General features: G+C 44.4%; 1 protein-coding gene and 1 long non-coding RNA gene across 2 annotated transcripts; both read left to right on the top strand.

Moving 5' to 3' along the window:
* Positions 1–5718: 5718 nt before the first annotated feature.
* On the top strand, positions 5719–6105 carry LOC310805404 (histone H2A-like; the record flags this gene model as incomplete). Its single annotated transcript, XM_083671071.1, has 1 exon — positions 5719–6105. The coding sequence occupies one exon, from the start codon at positions 5719–5721 to the stop codon at positions 6103–6105; it is 387 nt and encodes a 128-aa protein (XP_083527197.1).
* Positions 6106–9066: 2961 nt separating this feature from the next.
* On the top strand, positions 9067–10912 carry LOC310805688. Its single transcript, XR_014554257.1, has 3 exons — positions 9067–9294; positions 10489–10640; positions 10775–10912. It is a non-coding gene; the product is annotated as an uncharacterized lncRNA (long non-coding RNA).
* Positions 10913–17670: the final 6758 nt, after the last annotated feature.

The following is a 17670-nucleotide window of genomic DNA, read 5'->3' as shown; positions in this document are numbered from 1 at the left end:
TTTTTACATTGTTAACATCTTCCAGAGTTCTTAGTCTTAGTTCTTGTGCACATATAATGTCAGTTTTAGTTTTCAGGAGGGCTTCTTTCTTGTTTGATGTGTTCCTTGTTGACTGAATGCCTCGTGAATAAAGACTTTCATGCGAAAAATAAGAAGTGCGGATCAATATTGTGGTCCTCCTCTCCCGCTCCCTCGGGACTTCCCACACTCAGCCAAGGTTTATACTATGATTTTAGAAATAGATTTGTCCTACCAGTTGTTTATCTTGGAGTCAGATAACCTTGCGCTTCTATTCGGTCACGGCACCAATTGTTGGGGTCCAGAAAAAGGAGAAGAGACGTTAAAGAGTTTGGGCAGTCAAATATTGAGGCTTTGTCCCCCTATTTCAGGGTACCCAAAACAAAATCAAACAATTACTATGGGGTTAAGTAGAGATTCTACAGCTTTTATTTGATGTGTTTGTGTACATATTGGTTTTACCATTCCGAAATAAATTGTTGGGTTACAGTTTGTTTGGTTTATTATAAGACATTCATATCTGTGAGGGTCTGGCTAATGTCCAAATGACATTAGTATGCGTAAAAAATGACAACTCATAACTTATTTATTTGTTTTTAATTTATTTGTTTTTAATCTGCAGATGAAATGAGGGTGTGTACAGTTGTGTTCAAAATAACAGCAATGTGATTAAAAAAGGGAGTAAAGCTCAAAATCCTTACAATAGCTTTTATTTCCATACACGCAAATGCATTGGGAACACTGCACATTCTATTCCAAATCAAAACATGAAGAAAAATGTATCAAATTTGTTATTACTTTACAGAAAGTGAAGAAATAGGAATATTAGGCTGTTCAAAAAATAGTAGTGTCTGCATTTTTCTTTACAAACTCAAACATTTACTGTATAAACTGAAAAATGCTTGAAGATTTAGCTTTCCTGTGAATCACTGAACTGATCTGTGTTGCATGGAGTTGACCAACTTCTGGCACCTGTGAACAGGTATTCCAGCCCAGGACGATTGGACTACATTCCACAATTCCTCTGCATTTCTTGGTTTTGCCTCAGAAACAGCATTTTTGATGTCACCCCACAAGTTTTCTATTGGATTAAGGTCCGGGGGATGGGCTGGCCACTCCATAACATTAATCTTGTTGGTCTGGAACCAAGATGCTGCTCGCTTACTGGTGTGTTTGGGGTCGTTGTCTTGTTGAAACACCCATTTCAAGGGCATTTCCTCTTTGGCATAAGGCAACATGACCTCTTCAAGTATTTTGATGTATCCAAACTGATCCATGATCCCTGGTATGCGATAAATTGGCCTGACACCATAGTATGAGAAACATCCCCATATCGTGATGCTTGCGCCACCATGCTTCACTGTCTTCACAGTGTACTGTGGCTTGAATTCAGTGTTTGGGGGTCGTCTGACAAACTGTCTGCGGCCCCTAGACCCAAAAAGAACAATCTTGCTTTCATCAGTCCACAAAATGTTGCGCCATTTTTCTTTAGGCCAGTCAATGTGTTCTTTGGCGAATTGTAACCTCTTCAGCACGTCGTTTTTTCAACAATGGGACTTTGCCGATAGCTTGGCTTCACATAGGCATCTTCTAATTGTTACAGTACTCACAAGTAACTTTAAACCTTCTTTCAAACCTTCTTTGATCACCCTGGAGCTGATCATTGGCTGAGTCTTTGCCATTTTGGCTATTCTTCGATCCATTCGAATGGTAGTTTTCCGTTTTCTTCCACGTCTTTCTGGTTTTGGTTGCTCAACAGCTACTTCCCCCAGGCCATCAGGCTCATGAACAAGCCTACCTCAAACTCTTGACTTTACACACCCACAGAATGGGCTTCACTAGCACACAGTCACTTTAAACAAACACCTCTTACACCATCAGCACAGTGCAATAACAATGACATTCCACTGACCACTTTACTTTTTTTACTTACTATTTATACTGTAAATTGTGTCATGTCTATCGCCTTATGTGTCCAACAATCGTCACTGTCCAACTGTCTCACTTATCTTGTACTACTTGTACAATGTCACTTATTGTATTGTCCTTATTTCATTGCACTACTGCATATTTGCATATTTGTATTATTGTATTATTTGTATTATTTGTATTTTGTATGCTGCATTGTCATGGAACCGAACCCAAGAATTGTACTCCCTGTAATCGTGTATGAGACGTAACAATAAACTTGAACTTGAAACTTGGGAGCAAACATGTGTCAGTAAATATCAGCGACTGCAGCAGATCTCTTCTTTGTCTTGCAGGGCTGGCTACTGCGGGAGCTTTTGGCTGAGCTGCTGACGTCTCCTCCTTCACTCTGGCTGGCTTCTCTCTTGCGTTTCATGCTGCCAGCCGCCTTGGTGGGCCTATCATTGGATAGGTTGCAGGGAAGACTGCCTGGCACCTGACTGGCACTGCCCTCCATGTGCTTCTGCTGCACAGCATTCTGGGACATGCCTTGGCTCTGTGAGGCCTGCTGGGATAGCTGGGGACATGACCAGCCTTCTGAGAAGAGTGTTGACCTTGAACCCTCTTCAGGAGTATCTTGGTGGCAGTGCGGTTGCTGGGTTGCACAACCTGGGTGGACTTCCATTGGAGTGTAACACTAACCGACTGGAGTCTGGCCTTCATCATCTGGCCAAGAACGAACAGGGGCAGAGTTTTGGCTGAGCTTTTCCCTTTGAAGGCCAGGAACTTGACCAATGGGCCACTGCTGCCCTGAAGATCATGCTTTCTTGATACCTGACACATTTGGGAAAGATTGTTTACAAGCAAATACAATGTTGAATGGCCTACAATCTATATAGGCCAATTACCTGTCAATTTTGTTATTCAAAATGTTCTAGGCTATTTCTCCAACAATAACTGTAGGCTACTTGTCAATATTCAAATATATTACTCACGTTTTCCATTGACGATATTCCTTTGTGTGTGCCAGACGTTAATAGAGCTTGAAGTTTCTCGATAAATTAGGCAATTGTAGATGTAATCCGTAACAAACAACAAAGTAATAATTCTGATTCGAAGTTTGTTGGCGCGTAGCCAACGTGGGAGATATTATCCATTGTAGCGCGCACCTTATTTGAATGTCCTAAATAAACAAATAAATATAATAATAATAATCATTATCATCATCATCATCATCATCATAATCATAAAACATATACCACATAGCAGTCGTGTTATGTACTTAGGAGTGGCGCTCAATTTCTACAATGTATGAAGCGGTCGCTGTGCTGCAGGTCCACTGGGCTGAGGAGGCTGCACAGAAATCTGGCCCCATCCCAGCTGGAGTTCCAAGAGGCTAAGACGAGGGATGGAGATCTAGACTTTGAAACCTACTTCACTAAAGAAACATTTGAAAAATATTTGAACATTGAAAAACTTGCTTGCTAAAACAATATATTATTGCGCTACAAAAATGAACATGATTTGCTCTGCTATGTCTCGAAGAGGGTAAGCTGGACCTTGATAGCTGTGCATTTTGAAAAGTAATTTGGATTGAAAACTGCTGGTTTTCAACTCTCAAACACATTTCTTTCTTTCTCTCTCTCTCTCTCTCTCTCTCTCTCTCTCTCTCTCTCTCTGAGTCTCTCTCTCTCTCTCTCTCTCTCTCTCTCTCTCTCTCTCTGAGTCTCTCTCTCTCTCTCTCTCTCTCTCTCTCTCTCTGAGTCTCTCTCTCTCTCTCTCTCTCTCTCTCTCTCTCTCTCTCTCTCTCTCTCTAATGTGTCTGTAAGAGTCGAACTACCTCAATAGACTCATCTCCTGTGAGGTAACAGGCCCTTGTACATGGGAACTCAATGTTGAACAGTAAAATGTGTCAAATCAATGCACAATGCATGACAATACTAAAAAGTACTGAGCATATTAAATTAAGTATTGGCTATGCATGCATTATTAGGCAACACATGTGTCCACTCTGGTAGTTACAGTAGGCCAACTACGATAGGCCTACATAATCATAATGTTGATTTACAAATAGCATGAATGTCATCAAATGACACCAGCTTGCTGTGGGCTTACACTGCATGCATAATTCACCCAACATCATTCTCTGTTATTTTCTCCTTACCACCAGTCCAGAGCTCCGGTCGTCCGTGGGGCTGACAGGCACTGAGGAGGCAGAGGGAACTGTATTTTTTGGCGTAACCGAGTCTTGGGCAGCTACAATGGAACCTGTATGCGTACCCTTGCACGTGCGTAGGAGGAACAAACTCCACGCAGCTTTGATTGCTGTTCACATCAAAATCGTTGACACTTTTGCTGTGGTTTAACAATCAACACTGGAGACAATATAGCTATTTTCTTTGTATTTGTGAAATGAAATACTCTGAAAAAGGCCCAGATTGCACAAGCACCATGATGACAACTGAGTGTAGGGCCTTGTGTAGTGTAGGCCACAAAGGGCCTTGAGCGTGAGCATGCCAAACCAAAAGGTCCACAGGTGGCTGTTGAGACACTGTAGGTCCAGTAAGAGAAAGGGAGGAGAGGCAGTGTAAAAAAAAAAAAGGGAGAGAAAGAAGGATGATGAGAAGCAAGGTTGAGAGTGTAGTGCACCATCTTGCAGTAGTGCGATAGATCCACTAGGGGGGCGACCATGGACTCATGTCAGTCATGTAGTACTGTACTCTACTGTACTGTATTGTCCCCAAGAATCCCATAAAGCAGAGGTTACACACTCACTCACCTTTAACATGGGGAGGCGAAGTTGCAAAATATGGATTTGAATTAAAACTGCCTCATATTCAAACTTCTAGACATTTCAATGCACTGCTCCATGTTACTACCACATTTTGCTATAAAAAATGCTACATTTTCACACAAACTGTTTTAATGAAAATAGCTGAATTGATCATTAAGATATTTGGCTTATATTCAGTAAGTGTAGGCCTACCATGAACACGGCCAGATCACACTCCCACCACTTGGTGTCACTGCCATGAATTAATAGAAGTTATTGCCTCCTCCTCCTTGTTTGCTTTATCAATTTTGAAAAAGTATTTTTGATCGTTAAAATGTACATATTGGTGCAATTACATCTAATTTTACAAAACCCTATTATATTTGTATAAACTGGACTGTGCAGAAATATTTTTCAAAGAGTTCAATCCATCGCTGGTACCACTCTACTCAGCAACACTTCTAGAATATGGGTCAGATTAGTTTGAGTCTAAAGCGATGTCTTAGCAAATGTTGATGGATATTTACTCCGGCCATATACCTCAAAGTGCCCTATCTGCACAGCGTAGGACACATATAATGGGCTGTTTTTCAAAGCATTCTGGAAGTGTTGCCGAGTAGAGTGGTACCAGAGATTAATTGAATTCTTTGACAAATAGTTCTGTCCAGTCCAGTTTAACTCGCGCTTTTATTTTGAAGGCACGAAAACGGCGAAAAGCGAAACCAGAAGTCTTAATGGAGCTATATGGATCTTATTGGAATTCAGAGAACACAGATGAGGGAGACTCACAAAGACGGAGTGAAACAGTGGCCATTCGCTGGGCGGCGGGAGGGCGCGCGCACATGCGCGTCTCTGCTCCGGGGCCGGATTGGTTCGTCGCTCGCCAATTGGATGAGGTGCCATCGGCCTGGTGGCCAATGAACGCCGGCCAGGGCGAGCTATAAGAACGACAGACTACGCAGGTTTTTATTATTTCAGCCTCTTCTTGTCTACGCACGCAACTCGTTAGAAGCCAAAAGATGTCAGGAAGAGGTAAAACTGGAGGCAAGGCCAGGGCCAAGGCAAAGACCCGTTCTTCCCGCGCTGGACTCCAGTTCCCAGTGGGCCGTGTGCACAGGCTCCTGCGCAAGGGCAACTATGCCCAGCGTGTGGGCGCTGGCGCACCAGTCTATCTGGCCGCAGTGCTCGAGTACCTGACTGCTGAGATCCTGGAGTTGGCCGGCAACGCCGCCCGCGACAACAAGAAGACTCGTATCATCCCCCGTCACCTGCAGTTGGCCGTCCGTAACGACGAGGAGCTGAACAAACTGCTGGGCGGTGTGACCATCGCTCAGGGTGGTGTGCTGCCCAACATCCAGGCAGTGCTACTCCCCAAGAAGACCGAGAAGGCCGTAAAATCCAAGTAATTGTGCCACCGTGGCTTCGACTTGACTACTGAACCCCAAAGGCTCTTTTAAGAGCCAACCACTTGTCTCTCCAAAAGTGCGATGCGTCCCTCCAATCTCTAAACTGTTTGCTTTAATTTCACGGTCATATCATGCGCCCGCGTGAGGCACCCACAACACACGGTTAGGCACTTTAGCTTCACCACATCAGGCTAAAGCAATCAACATTCCCCTCATGATGTGTGCGACTGTTTCAGCATACCATTCAAAATAACATTCAGTCTTCCATCCTTAGGGTGTTATGCAGTGAAATTTGCTCTTCCATATGTAATTGAAGTTGGTTCGGTTGGTCATGTTTTAAGCAGAGCGGGTTAGTGATAAAGCTACAGATAAAGGTAGATTATCAATGACGAAGTTTCCATTTGTCAGTACATTTTTTCAAATATAGATGCATCTCTTTGAAGCCAACTGTTAAGAATAGATTTGGCTTTCAATAAATTATTTTCAAGATTCGACTTCACACTGGCGTGTGACAAAAAAGATATTTAACTGTACCTACAGGGATATTGTGTAATGACATGAATAGATGGGGGAGGGTGCAAACAACGGAAGCGCGCCATGGAGGGAGCGGCAGGGGATTAGGGTTTGAATTTAAGGCGGGCATGGTGGATGGGGCTTGTGTATCATGGCAGCCGGAGAAGGAGGTGACAACAGGCCAATGTGCTCGTCCATCGTCGCTGCCCAATCGACTTTATACATTAAAATTTTATGGTAAATACCCCCCACCCACAATAGGACAGGTCACACAGTTCGCAGATGACCTATGTTACTGGGCAAGCTGAAAATCTCCACATCTTGCAGCAAAATCCCACAAAAACACACTGTCCTCTTTTCAAAAATTATGAACAATAAACATAAGAAAAAACCTAGACTTGAAAATCTACGGGGAGCAAATCAAAATAGTTAAGGAGGCCAAGTTTTTAGGAGTGACACTGCTGAGCAACAGGAAATGCACTACCCATGTTTTAAACCTGGAGAGGGAGGGTCGTAAGAGGCTCAATCAACTCAAACACCTTGTTGGCTATTGACTCCGGCCATGCACCTCAAAGTTCCCTATCTGCACAGCGTAGGACACACAATGGACTGTACACAACATATTTTCCAAGGCTAGACATACATGTTTACTACCACTGTACTCGACAACACTTCTAGTTTACATATCAAGTGAGTTTCAACCATAAAGGGTGTCATATGAAAAATTCACTCTGACCATACACCTCAAAGTGCCCTATCTGCACTGTGTAGGACACACATAATGGACTGTACAGAACTATTTTTCAAAGATTTCAATAAATCTCTGGTACCACTCTACTCAGGAACACTTCTGGAATGCATATCAGGTGAGTTAGTGAATCTATGTCTTAGCAAATGTTGTTATGGCTATTTACTGACATCATACAGCTCAAAGTTTAGAGGAAAGACCACCTTATTGCTACATGTGTAGAATACAAAGAGAAGCTGCAAATCCAGTTCCAAACCAAATTCTTTGCATCACTACTCATTACTAATGAGTGACTACTTAGTCAAATTTAGCACCTCACTATAGTCATTCAATTGGACCAATCTGGATATGAATAGGCCTGTGTGATAGTGTGAAGAAAAGGCATCATTGTCTATACTCTCCATACATATTTGAAGTGCCTCTATTCGTAGTGTTGGGGAAGCTACTCTGAAAATGTATTTAACTAGATTACCTATTACAAGGAAAGAAGTTGAACTACACTAAAGCTACCCTTGAGAGAAAGATAGTTTGTCCAACTAAAGCTACTTTGAAAAAGTAGTTCACTCCATTGAAACTACCTTATCCAACACACTACAGTTAGTTCCTGAAAGACAACCAGTCCATGTGACAGAATACATTTACATAGATTTGAAAAACAAATTCCTTCTTCTAGCATTGTGACTGCCTATGGCCCTTCGTCCGAGCATTGATTACTTTGTCTTATGATGACTGATGGATAGATCAGTGGTTCTCAAATGGGGGTACGCGTACCCCTAGGGGTACATTGGAGTACTGCAGGGGGTACTCAAAAACATTTGGTACTTTTTAAGGTATTGGTTATAGACAATTCTAAAATAATCCCACGTTAATAAAATCAGTTAAATCTGGGTACCAACATACACGTTTGATAGCCTAAATCTTTATTTAAAAAAGCAATGAGCATATCACGTTCGGGACAATGACGTATGTCAACATTGATTGACGTATGTCAATCAAAGAAATACTTTCGCGCCAGCTAGCTAACTGTATACATTTTTTTTCACCCTGAGTAATTCTGAAAGCTAGATAATAGAAAATGGACAAGTGGTTAAAACGCAAATCTGACAGCAATGAGAAAGGAGAACCAGTGAAAAAGAAAGCTCATCCAGAAACGCCAAAATTCCGTCAATATCAAGAAAAATATATTTTAATGGCATTCACCTCCACATGCTCTGACCCTCCCCTGGCGTTGTGCTTCTTTTGTGGGGAGAAACTAGCCAACAGTTGCATGAAGCCAGCCCACCTCCAAAGACACCTAAGCACAAAGCATCAATGTCATGTCGGTAAGCCACCAGAGTTTTGGTGGCTTACACTTTCCGACTTCAGATCATCCCAAGAAGTGATGCGAAAAGTCTCCACAACATCAGCCAAAGCACTCGAGCCTTCTTATGCAGTGTCTTCGCTTGTAGCTAAAGCTAAAAAGCCATTCACCATAGCTGAAGAGCTGCTGCTTCCAGCCGCTATTGTATTGGCGGAGACTATGCAGCAGACAAATTAAAAACTGTGCCTTTGTCAAATGACACAGTTAGCCGTAGAATTGATACGATGGGCACAGACATCGTTGATCAAGTATTGGGAAAACTTGGCGAATCATTGATGTGTCGTCTGACCGTGGCCTACAGATGAAGATTGAGAGCTCCACTCTCACACAGTTTTGGGTGTGTGTGAAGAAGGAACACCCTGAGCTGGGAAAGAAAGCTTTGGAGCAGCTACTACCATTTGGATCGACTTATTTGTGTGAAACCTCCCTTTCGGCAATGACCCAAATTAAAACAAAGCAAAGAAACAAGCTATGCCTGGAAAAGAGCCTGATCACTGCAGTTGCCTCCCTGCCACCCAGAATGACTAAACTCATCAATGAAGCACAGGCCCATGTTTCCCACTAAATTGTGAGTATATGCACCCTTTTAATGTTCATGTTTACACTGCCAAATAGAACGCACATACATTATTTATGTTCTTTTTTTTTTTTTTGTCCCAAAAATGTCCACACCCCCCAGCCCCTCTAGGGGCGCCAGTGCACCTTGTCCTTTTCCATCTTGTCTGTTGGGTTGGTGTTCTATGTGGGCGTGAGGGCGTGTTCTAGGGGGTAGAGGGCAAAGGGCGATGGTTTGTTAACCTGGATATGACCTTTACACTGCTGATCACAGAACTACACAGTCCATTCTTCGTTCCGCCTTGATACAATTTGTGTGATTGAATGACCATTTAGACTTCTCTTTGGTGGTGCTTTTTTTAACCTCCACAGGCCGACTGGGTGGGGAAACCTCCATTTCGCCAGAGAGGACCCCCCCATTTCAACTAATTTGGCCTTCAAAATGGCTTTGGCACTGTATTTTAGACGTTTATCACTACCAGATACTTCAATTTCATCGTGGTCTGCAACTTTCAACAGTTGCTCCTTAGTATATAAGTCTAGCAACATTTCACATGGGGTCTGAATGAAATCTTCAATCTCCAAATGTGTCTATTGGCCTACTCCTAAACACTAAAAACAAAACAAACCTTTACATTGACACCCAGATCTACAAGGTGCCCTTCATGTAGTGCATTATCCAAAGTAAGGAATAAGGAGCTTTTCCCCCTATACTGCCTATCCAAATCTAACTAACTATACCCTAGTCTTCATGTCTATACCGGTGGCGGGTACTTATACGCCCAAAGCCCGCTTGCAAGGATGAGAGCAAACTGCCCCTACCCATGCTACGGAGGTGTTCCCAAGTCAACTCCTCTCAACCACGCGGGTATCCACAAATACAACAAACCAAAATAATAAGCCAAAACAACAGACTGACCAGCCCCCCAAAAAGGAGACAAGCCACTACAGCCTGCTGGGGAATGTGTAGCTTTCAGCTCCAAGTAGCACAAAGGAAATGTACTGCATGAAAACACCTGCAGAACAAAGGTAGCACAATGTAACCTGACAAAGTGAGCAACACTCTGGCATCAATACCCAAGGACAAAACAAATGACAGAAGGGACTATTTGCACTCGGGACTTATTTTTTACGAAACTGTCACCACCAATCACAAAATTTACTGTGAAAAACAATACTTAATCAAATGTTTGTTACCCGAGCACAGGAACAGATGAAGACAGAAGAGGAAGAAAGACAAGAGCGTCCGGAGAAGAGCGTTCAACTGGGCTAACCAGAAGATGAAGGAGCGCAACCTCCGGAAGATGGAGAGGACCTTCAAGAGAGAGACGGAGGAGGGGCACGAGGTGTACTTCAACGGTAAGGCCAGACAATTAGCAATTTCTCTAAAAAAACAAGTCAGTTACTGTAAATGTTTTGTTAGATATGTCTATCTGACTGTTCTATTCTATTCTAAACTTAGTACTATTGGATATTGTCCTCTTCTCTGTCAGGCACCGTGGCTGGGGGCGTGGCCTCAATGGCCACACACACGCTGCGCACCCGTGCCCAGAGAGAGCAGGAGAAGAAGGAGGAGCTCTTAGAGACGGAGGAGAAGAGGCAGAAGGAGGTGGACCGCTATGAGACGTGGGCTTTGAAGAAGAGAGAGCAGGGGCTTGAAGGGATGGCGGGTGGGGAACGTTTTGCAGAGGACATGCAGGATGACCCAGAGGCGGCCAGGTTTTCAAAGCGGAAGATGACGATTTGGCAGAAAAGAAAGTTGAGGTGAGAAATAGAGCACAAACAGCTGCTTTTTGAGGTGTTTGGCTCAACAATAAAAATAAGTTGTTTGTCTAATGTCAACAGTGTGTATGTGAGCGTCCTATTATCTCTCACTTCCCTTTTTCTGTTATTTTCCTCAGATTGAACGTTTTTGAACAAGAATTTAAAAAAAATAATTACATTAAAACAGCTTACTGTCATTCTTGGTTTTGTCATTATTTGTCACAAAAAAACAAATGGCAAATATGTACACAGACCGAAATTAAACTTTGCATTATGCTATTATGGCGGTGGTGTGTCTGAAATATTCCCTCTGCAGGGAGGAGAGAGGAAGGCAGGCGTCCATTAAAGCCAACACTGTCAATCTTCCCCAACACTCATCATTTGAACATCTCATTGTCAAACTCTCTGGTCCCCGGCCACTCATTATTGTGACTACCCCCCACCCAGACCATCAGCTGTATTTCTCCCTGAACTGTCTTCCCTACTCACCACTGTCTGCGCCATGTCAGCAAATGTGCTCCTTCTGGGTGATTTTAACATCCACATTGACTCCCCAGGCTCCACTTTGGCTACTGATTTCCTCCCACTACTGGACTGCCTGGATATCAAACAACATGTCACCTTCTCGACCCATAGCAAAGGACACAGACTCGATTTAGTTTGCTCCATTGGCCTGACCGCTCTCAATCTCACTGATCTATTACTTCCCATCTCCGATCACAAAGCTGTTTGGTTTGAGGTCCCTGCCCAAACTTACAAGGAAAAAGCTCAACGCTCCATCACATTCCGAAACATAAAACACATAAATAATAATGACCTCACTAACCTGATCAGCACCTGCCCTTCCCCCAGCACTCACGCAACTACTGATAACATAGTTATTCATTACAACACCTGTCTCTCCTCCACCCTGGATGCACTAGCCCCTCTCAAGACACGCACTGTTACATTTTCCCACTCTGCCTCCTGGTTCACCCCTGAACTCCGCCTATTAAAAACCGCAGGACATCGCTTTGAGCGGTTGGTTAAAAAAACTGGCTCAACAGTCTACTCCCAAGCATACTCTGAACACCTCACTCTCTATAAAAATGCCCTCTCAGCTGCCAGAAGCTCCCACTACTCAAACATTATCAATAATGAGAGGAGCAACTCCATAGATCCTTTTCTCCACCGTGAAACACCTGTTTCAATTCTCTTATATTTACCCTGACCTGTGCAATAATTTATTGAAAAATTTCCAAACAATATTCATAAAGAGCTGCTACTAACCCACATCCATAATGCCGTGGATCACCACCCCCACTGGCCCGTACTCAAAACGAGTCTCTCTGCCTCCATCCCAATGTCTGAGGCATCCATAATCAAAGTCATCAATGCATCTAAATCTTCCACCTGCAAATTGGACCGTTTGCTTACCAGTCTGTTCAAAGTTGCCCTCCCTGCCCTCTCCCCACTGATAACCCGGACAATCAACTCATCCCTGGTGTCCAGCTCTGTTTCACTCTCTCTCAAAATGGCTGCTATCACACCAATACTCAAAAAGCCTGGTACAGATCACAACAATCTCAATCATTTCCGCCTCATTTCAAATCTCCCATTTCTTTCCAAAGTTCTAGAGCGTGTGGTCGCACCCCAACTTCACCCAGCTGTATATCTCATCCAAGCCCACTGCCCCCCTGCCCCCAACCTCCCTCATCAACTTCCTCCATGATATCAAGGCCTCTAACTTTCTGAAACTCAACGGCAATAAAACAGAAGTCATGGTCATCGGCTCAAAAACCACCTTGTCAAAAGCACCCAGTAGCCCTGTCATACACATTGATGGATACCCAGTTTCCCTGTCAACACAAGTTAAAAGCCTCAGCATTTAACTGGACCGCACCCTTTCTTTCGAACCCCACATCTAGAACATCACACGCATTCAATTTCTGCACCTCTCACTCCAGTGCTGAAACTTTAATCCACGCATTTGTCACCTGACTGGACTACTGTAACGGTTTACTCTCAGGACTACCCTCCAAGCTCATCAATAAACTACAAATCATCCAATACTCAGCAGCACGAATCCTTACCAGCACCAAATACAATGACCACATCACTCCCATTCTCATGCAACTAGACTGGTTACCGGTCCAATACCGCATTGACTTTAAGATCCTCCTGCTCACATACAAAGCCCTTCACTCCCTTGCACCCCCCTACCTCTCCGATCTACTACAAGAATACACCCCTACCCGCACTCTTCACTCCTCCTCAGCCGGCCTTCTCTCCATCCCTCCAACCTGAATCAGCACATTGGGCGCGCGAGCTTTCAGACTCTGGAACTCTCTCCCCCAGCACATCAAACATGCAGACACACTGCATTCATTCAAAAAACTGCTCAAAACACACCTGTTCACCATGGCCTACAACTGCCACTTCTCACCTACTGAAAACTGCCACTCACTATTCCCTGTTTTTATGCTGTACATGTCCTTTTGCTGTTTGCCTCCTACTGTTTCATACCCTGTCTTGTTGTTTTATATCCTGTATTTGTATGCTGTTCATGTCTTGTTGTTGCTGTTTTGTCCTTTGTTATTATGTTTCAACATGTTGCATGTCTTTTTTTATTTCCTTGATTATAACAATGTTTTCATTGCACTTTTAATATATTTTTAGTTTACTGTAAGGTGACTTTGGGTGTCCAGAAAGGCCTAACCCTAACCCTAACCCTAACCTTAACCCTAACCCTAACCCTAACCTTAACCCTAACCCTGCATGACAGATTGAGGAGTTACTCATATCATCAAGTTCTCATGGTAGGAACGATCCCAGCATTCATGGTAGGAACAATCCCAGCATTCATAACCTTTACTGTGTTTTATGAAAAGAAAACCAGTTATCGATACAAAGTAAAAACAAACAAATAAGAAAATAAAAGAATAGTAAAAACTATCTGTAACTCCAAATTTTTAGAATCTGTTTTATTTGTAAACATTGCGCAGATGGTGAATGCATCTATCCATGTGTGTACAGACGTGCAGTACCATATTCTCTTGGTCTAACAGTAGATGCTGTATGATGATGGTGTTGATTATTGCTTTGCTGTTTGAGGTGGTGGAGGAAGAGGAGGAGCAAGAGGAGGTGGAGGGAGATCATGTTTATCAAACGTTGTTTGTACAGTACTGGTCTTACTCTTTGTAATATGAAAAAAGAAGCAATGTCAGGAACAAGCAAACAGGCAATAAATACATACGTATTATGATCTGAAAAAAATAGGTAATCTGTGCCTGTTTCATCTTTGTTGACAGGGGGACAAATGTTTGGATTGTATCCTAGTCCTATTCTATATACACTCACCGAGCACTTTATTAGAACACTATACTAATACTGGTTAGGGCCTCCCTTTGCTCTCAAAACAGCCTCAATTCTTCGTGGCATTGATTCCAAATAGTCCCCACACCGTTACACCACTCCACCATGAGAAGGTGTACAGGTGTTCCTAATAAAGTGTTTGATGACTGTATATTATTGTTTTAACGGTCTTTTTAATTTCCCTCCATCTTCGTCTTTTAAAGCCCCCTCCAAAAAAAATCCATATGCTATAATTTCAAGGGGCCAGGAGGTTTTCCCCACCAGGTCACATGGTCAGGAAAAACTCCAGGCCCCAGTTTATGCCTGGAACCATTGAAGTTCTAAACAGAGACTCAGCAAGCCCAGAGGTATCCATGCTTACTGTAGTCAGATGGAACAATAGTCCCGTATAACAGCAATCTGACAGAGCAGTGACTATGACAACACAAGTCCTCTTACTCAAAACGTTGTGTTTCAAAAACGTTTGTTACGGAAGTTTCTGCTGCTCTCCCATGTTAGTACACACTCAAAATGAACATATAGAATATAGATATTCCTATACAAGTGTTTAGTATACAGATATATACATGGTGACAGACTGTATTTACAGACATGGTGAGGGTGTTGTCATGGTCAGCGTGTGTCTCAGGTGCAGCTCTCTGCTTTTGATAGTTGTTTCTAACTGCTCTCCTCTCTCCATAGAGGACTTACGTGAACCCCCCCCTTCTTCTCCCCCAGGTCCCCTCCCCTCCCTCCATTGTGGAGTTATCTGAGCCCACCATCACTGCCCCAAGTCCCCTCCTGACCTCCCCTTCTTCTCCAGGTACAGAGCCCTGTGGACAGGACCTGACCTTTACTATGACCTGTAGACCTCACGGTTGTCATATCACCAGCACAAACAGTAGGCTTATGACTAATGTATAGGCACCCCCTGTTGGTGGTTTAGGAGTATAACAGCTGTTTGGTCATCCTGAGATAGTGTTCTCTGCTCCCCTCTAGTGGATGGAAGAGAGAACTACAACACTACTGGGTTTCAGTCACTGCTCTGCTTGTACACAAGACAGACCAGTACATGCGACCAGTACATCCCCTTATAAGAACCATATCAGAGCTGGACTACTCTGAAGGTGAAGTACATTGCAAGTATAGCTTCCCACCCCACAATCATTCATCTCTATAAACAGTTGGTTCTTCTATCCACTTCACTGCTGTGCTGCATCACTCCTGGTCTGGAGAATCCTGGTAACTATGTACACACATGGACTCTGATGATGGATGGTTATGTCCACTGTGTGTTGGTACAAGGCTCTAATCATTCATCAATATGCATTTTACAATATTTACATGTCACCCTCAATAAGGCAACAGAAAAGCTTTACAGTTTCAACATGACTATAGACATCAATAGGTGGAATTACAGTAAAGAATCATACAACAGTCATTCACTCCAGTAAGTGTCCAGACCAACTAGCCACATGTGGGATGTGCAGGATCAGACTCAAAGCATGGGAAATTCTAAGTGGGAATGTGTGGGACAGCTTGACGGATGTCACCCCACTGAAGTAGAGATTTTAAAACATTTAAAGTAAGGGTTAAAGTTGGGTAGGGGTCAATCCAAGGATCCCACTTGATCAGTCTATGCATGTTTGTGGGGTAGATGAAGTGGTCTTCTGCATTGTTCATTGACAGGTTGTAGATCAAAGCAGCTGGTAAAAGCAGGTGGCATGTGAGGTTCAGCCATTGGAACCTACATTTGGCAAAATCGGATAAGACAATTCCATTGACATTGCATAGGTATACCAGGAGTAACTGAACAAACTAGTTACCACACTAATTTAGCAACATGCAGGAGAAGCAGTCAAAAGGTATGGTTCTGAAGAACAGCACAAAGCTAAGACTTATGACAATGTTGATACCATTAAGGGGTTGGACGCAAATCTCCCATTGTTACGTGAAAGTTACCCAATACCATTTCAACAACTGAAGTTCCTAGTGTAAATTGCCTGAGTGGAGGCACCTTCAAAAATCCAAAGGCTCAATGGAGTTAAATAAAATATTTATTCAGTGAATAAACACCAGATACACTTTTGAGATCTCACTTCCAAGTAACAACATTTGAACCTAAAAGAGAAAGATATCAGTGGTCAGTAGTCAAGACAAATTAATTCTGTAAAATGTTCATTAGGAATAAGACTTCAAATTGACTTAAGTAGATGTTAAAAACAGGCCTTACCCACGACAGTCGTTGCAGTAGAGGTGGCCTCACCCTCAAAGGCACCTTCAAGCACGCCGTCCGCCGTCTGGTCGCTCTCGGGCACGACGTCCGATGTGACGTTACTCCCGGACACGACCTCCGCTGTCAGGTTGCCGGGCACGACCTCCGCTGTCAGGTTGCCGTCCGCTGTCATGTTGTTCCCGGGCACGACGTCCGCTGTGAGGTTGCCGTCCGCTGTCAGGTTGCCGTCCGCTGTCAGGTTGTTCCCGGGCACGACGTCCGCTGTCAGGTTGCCGTCCGCTGTCAGGTTGCCGTCCGCTGTCAGGTTGTTCCCGGGCACGACGTCCGCTGTGAGGTTGCCGTCCGCTGTCAGGTTGTTCCCGGGCACGACGTCCGCTGTGAGGTTGCCGTACGCTGTCAGGTTGTTCCCGGGCACGACGTCCGCTGTGAGGTTGCCGTCCGATGTCAGGTTGCCGTCCGCTGTCAGGTTGTTCCCGGGCACGACGTCCGCTGTGAGGTTGCCGTCCGATGTCAGGTTGCCGTCCGATGTCAGGTTGTTCCCGGGCACGACGTCCGCTGTGAGGTTGCCGTCCGATGTCAGGTTGCCGTCCGCAGTCAGGTTGCCGTCCGCTGTCAGGTTGCCGTCCGCTGTCAGGTTGTTCCCGGGCACGACGTCCGCTGTGAGGTTGCCGTCCGCTGTCAGGTTGCCGTCCGCTGTCAGGTTGTTCCCGGGCACGACGTCCGCTGTGAGGTTGCCGTCCGCTGTCAGGTTGTTCCCGGGCACGACGTCCGCTGTGAGGTTGCCGTCCGATGTCAGGTTGCCGTCCGCTGTCAGGTTGTTCCCGGGCACGACGTCCGCTGTGAGGTTGCCGTCCGCTGTCAGGTTGTTCCCGGGCACGACGTCCGCTGTGAGGTTGCCGTCCGCTGTCAGGTTGCCGTCCGCTGTCAGGTTGCCGTCCGCTGTCAGGTTGTTCCCGGGCACGACGTCCGCTGTCAGGTTGCCGTCCGCTGTCAGGTTGCCGTCCGCTGTCAGGTTGCCGTCCGCTGTCAGGTTGCCGTCCGCTGTCAGGTTGTTCC

This window comes from Argentina silus, assembly GCF_951799395.1.
Source record: "Argentina silus genome assembly, chromosome: 6".
Lineage (NCBI taxonomy): Eukaryota > Metazoa > Chordata > Actinopteri > Argentiniformes > Argentinidae > Argentina > Argentina silus.
This window is presented reverse-complemented; position numbering and strand designations above follow the sequence as displayed.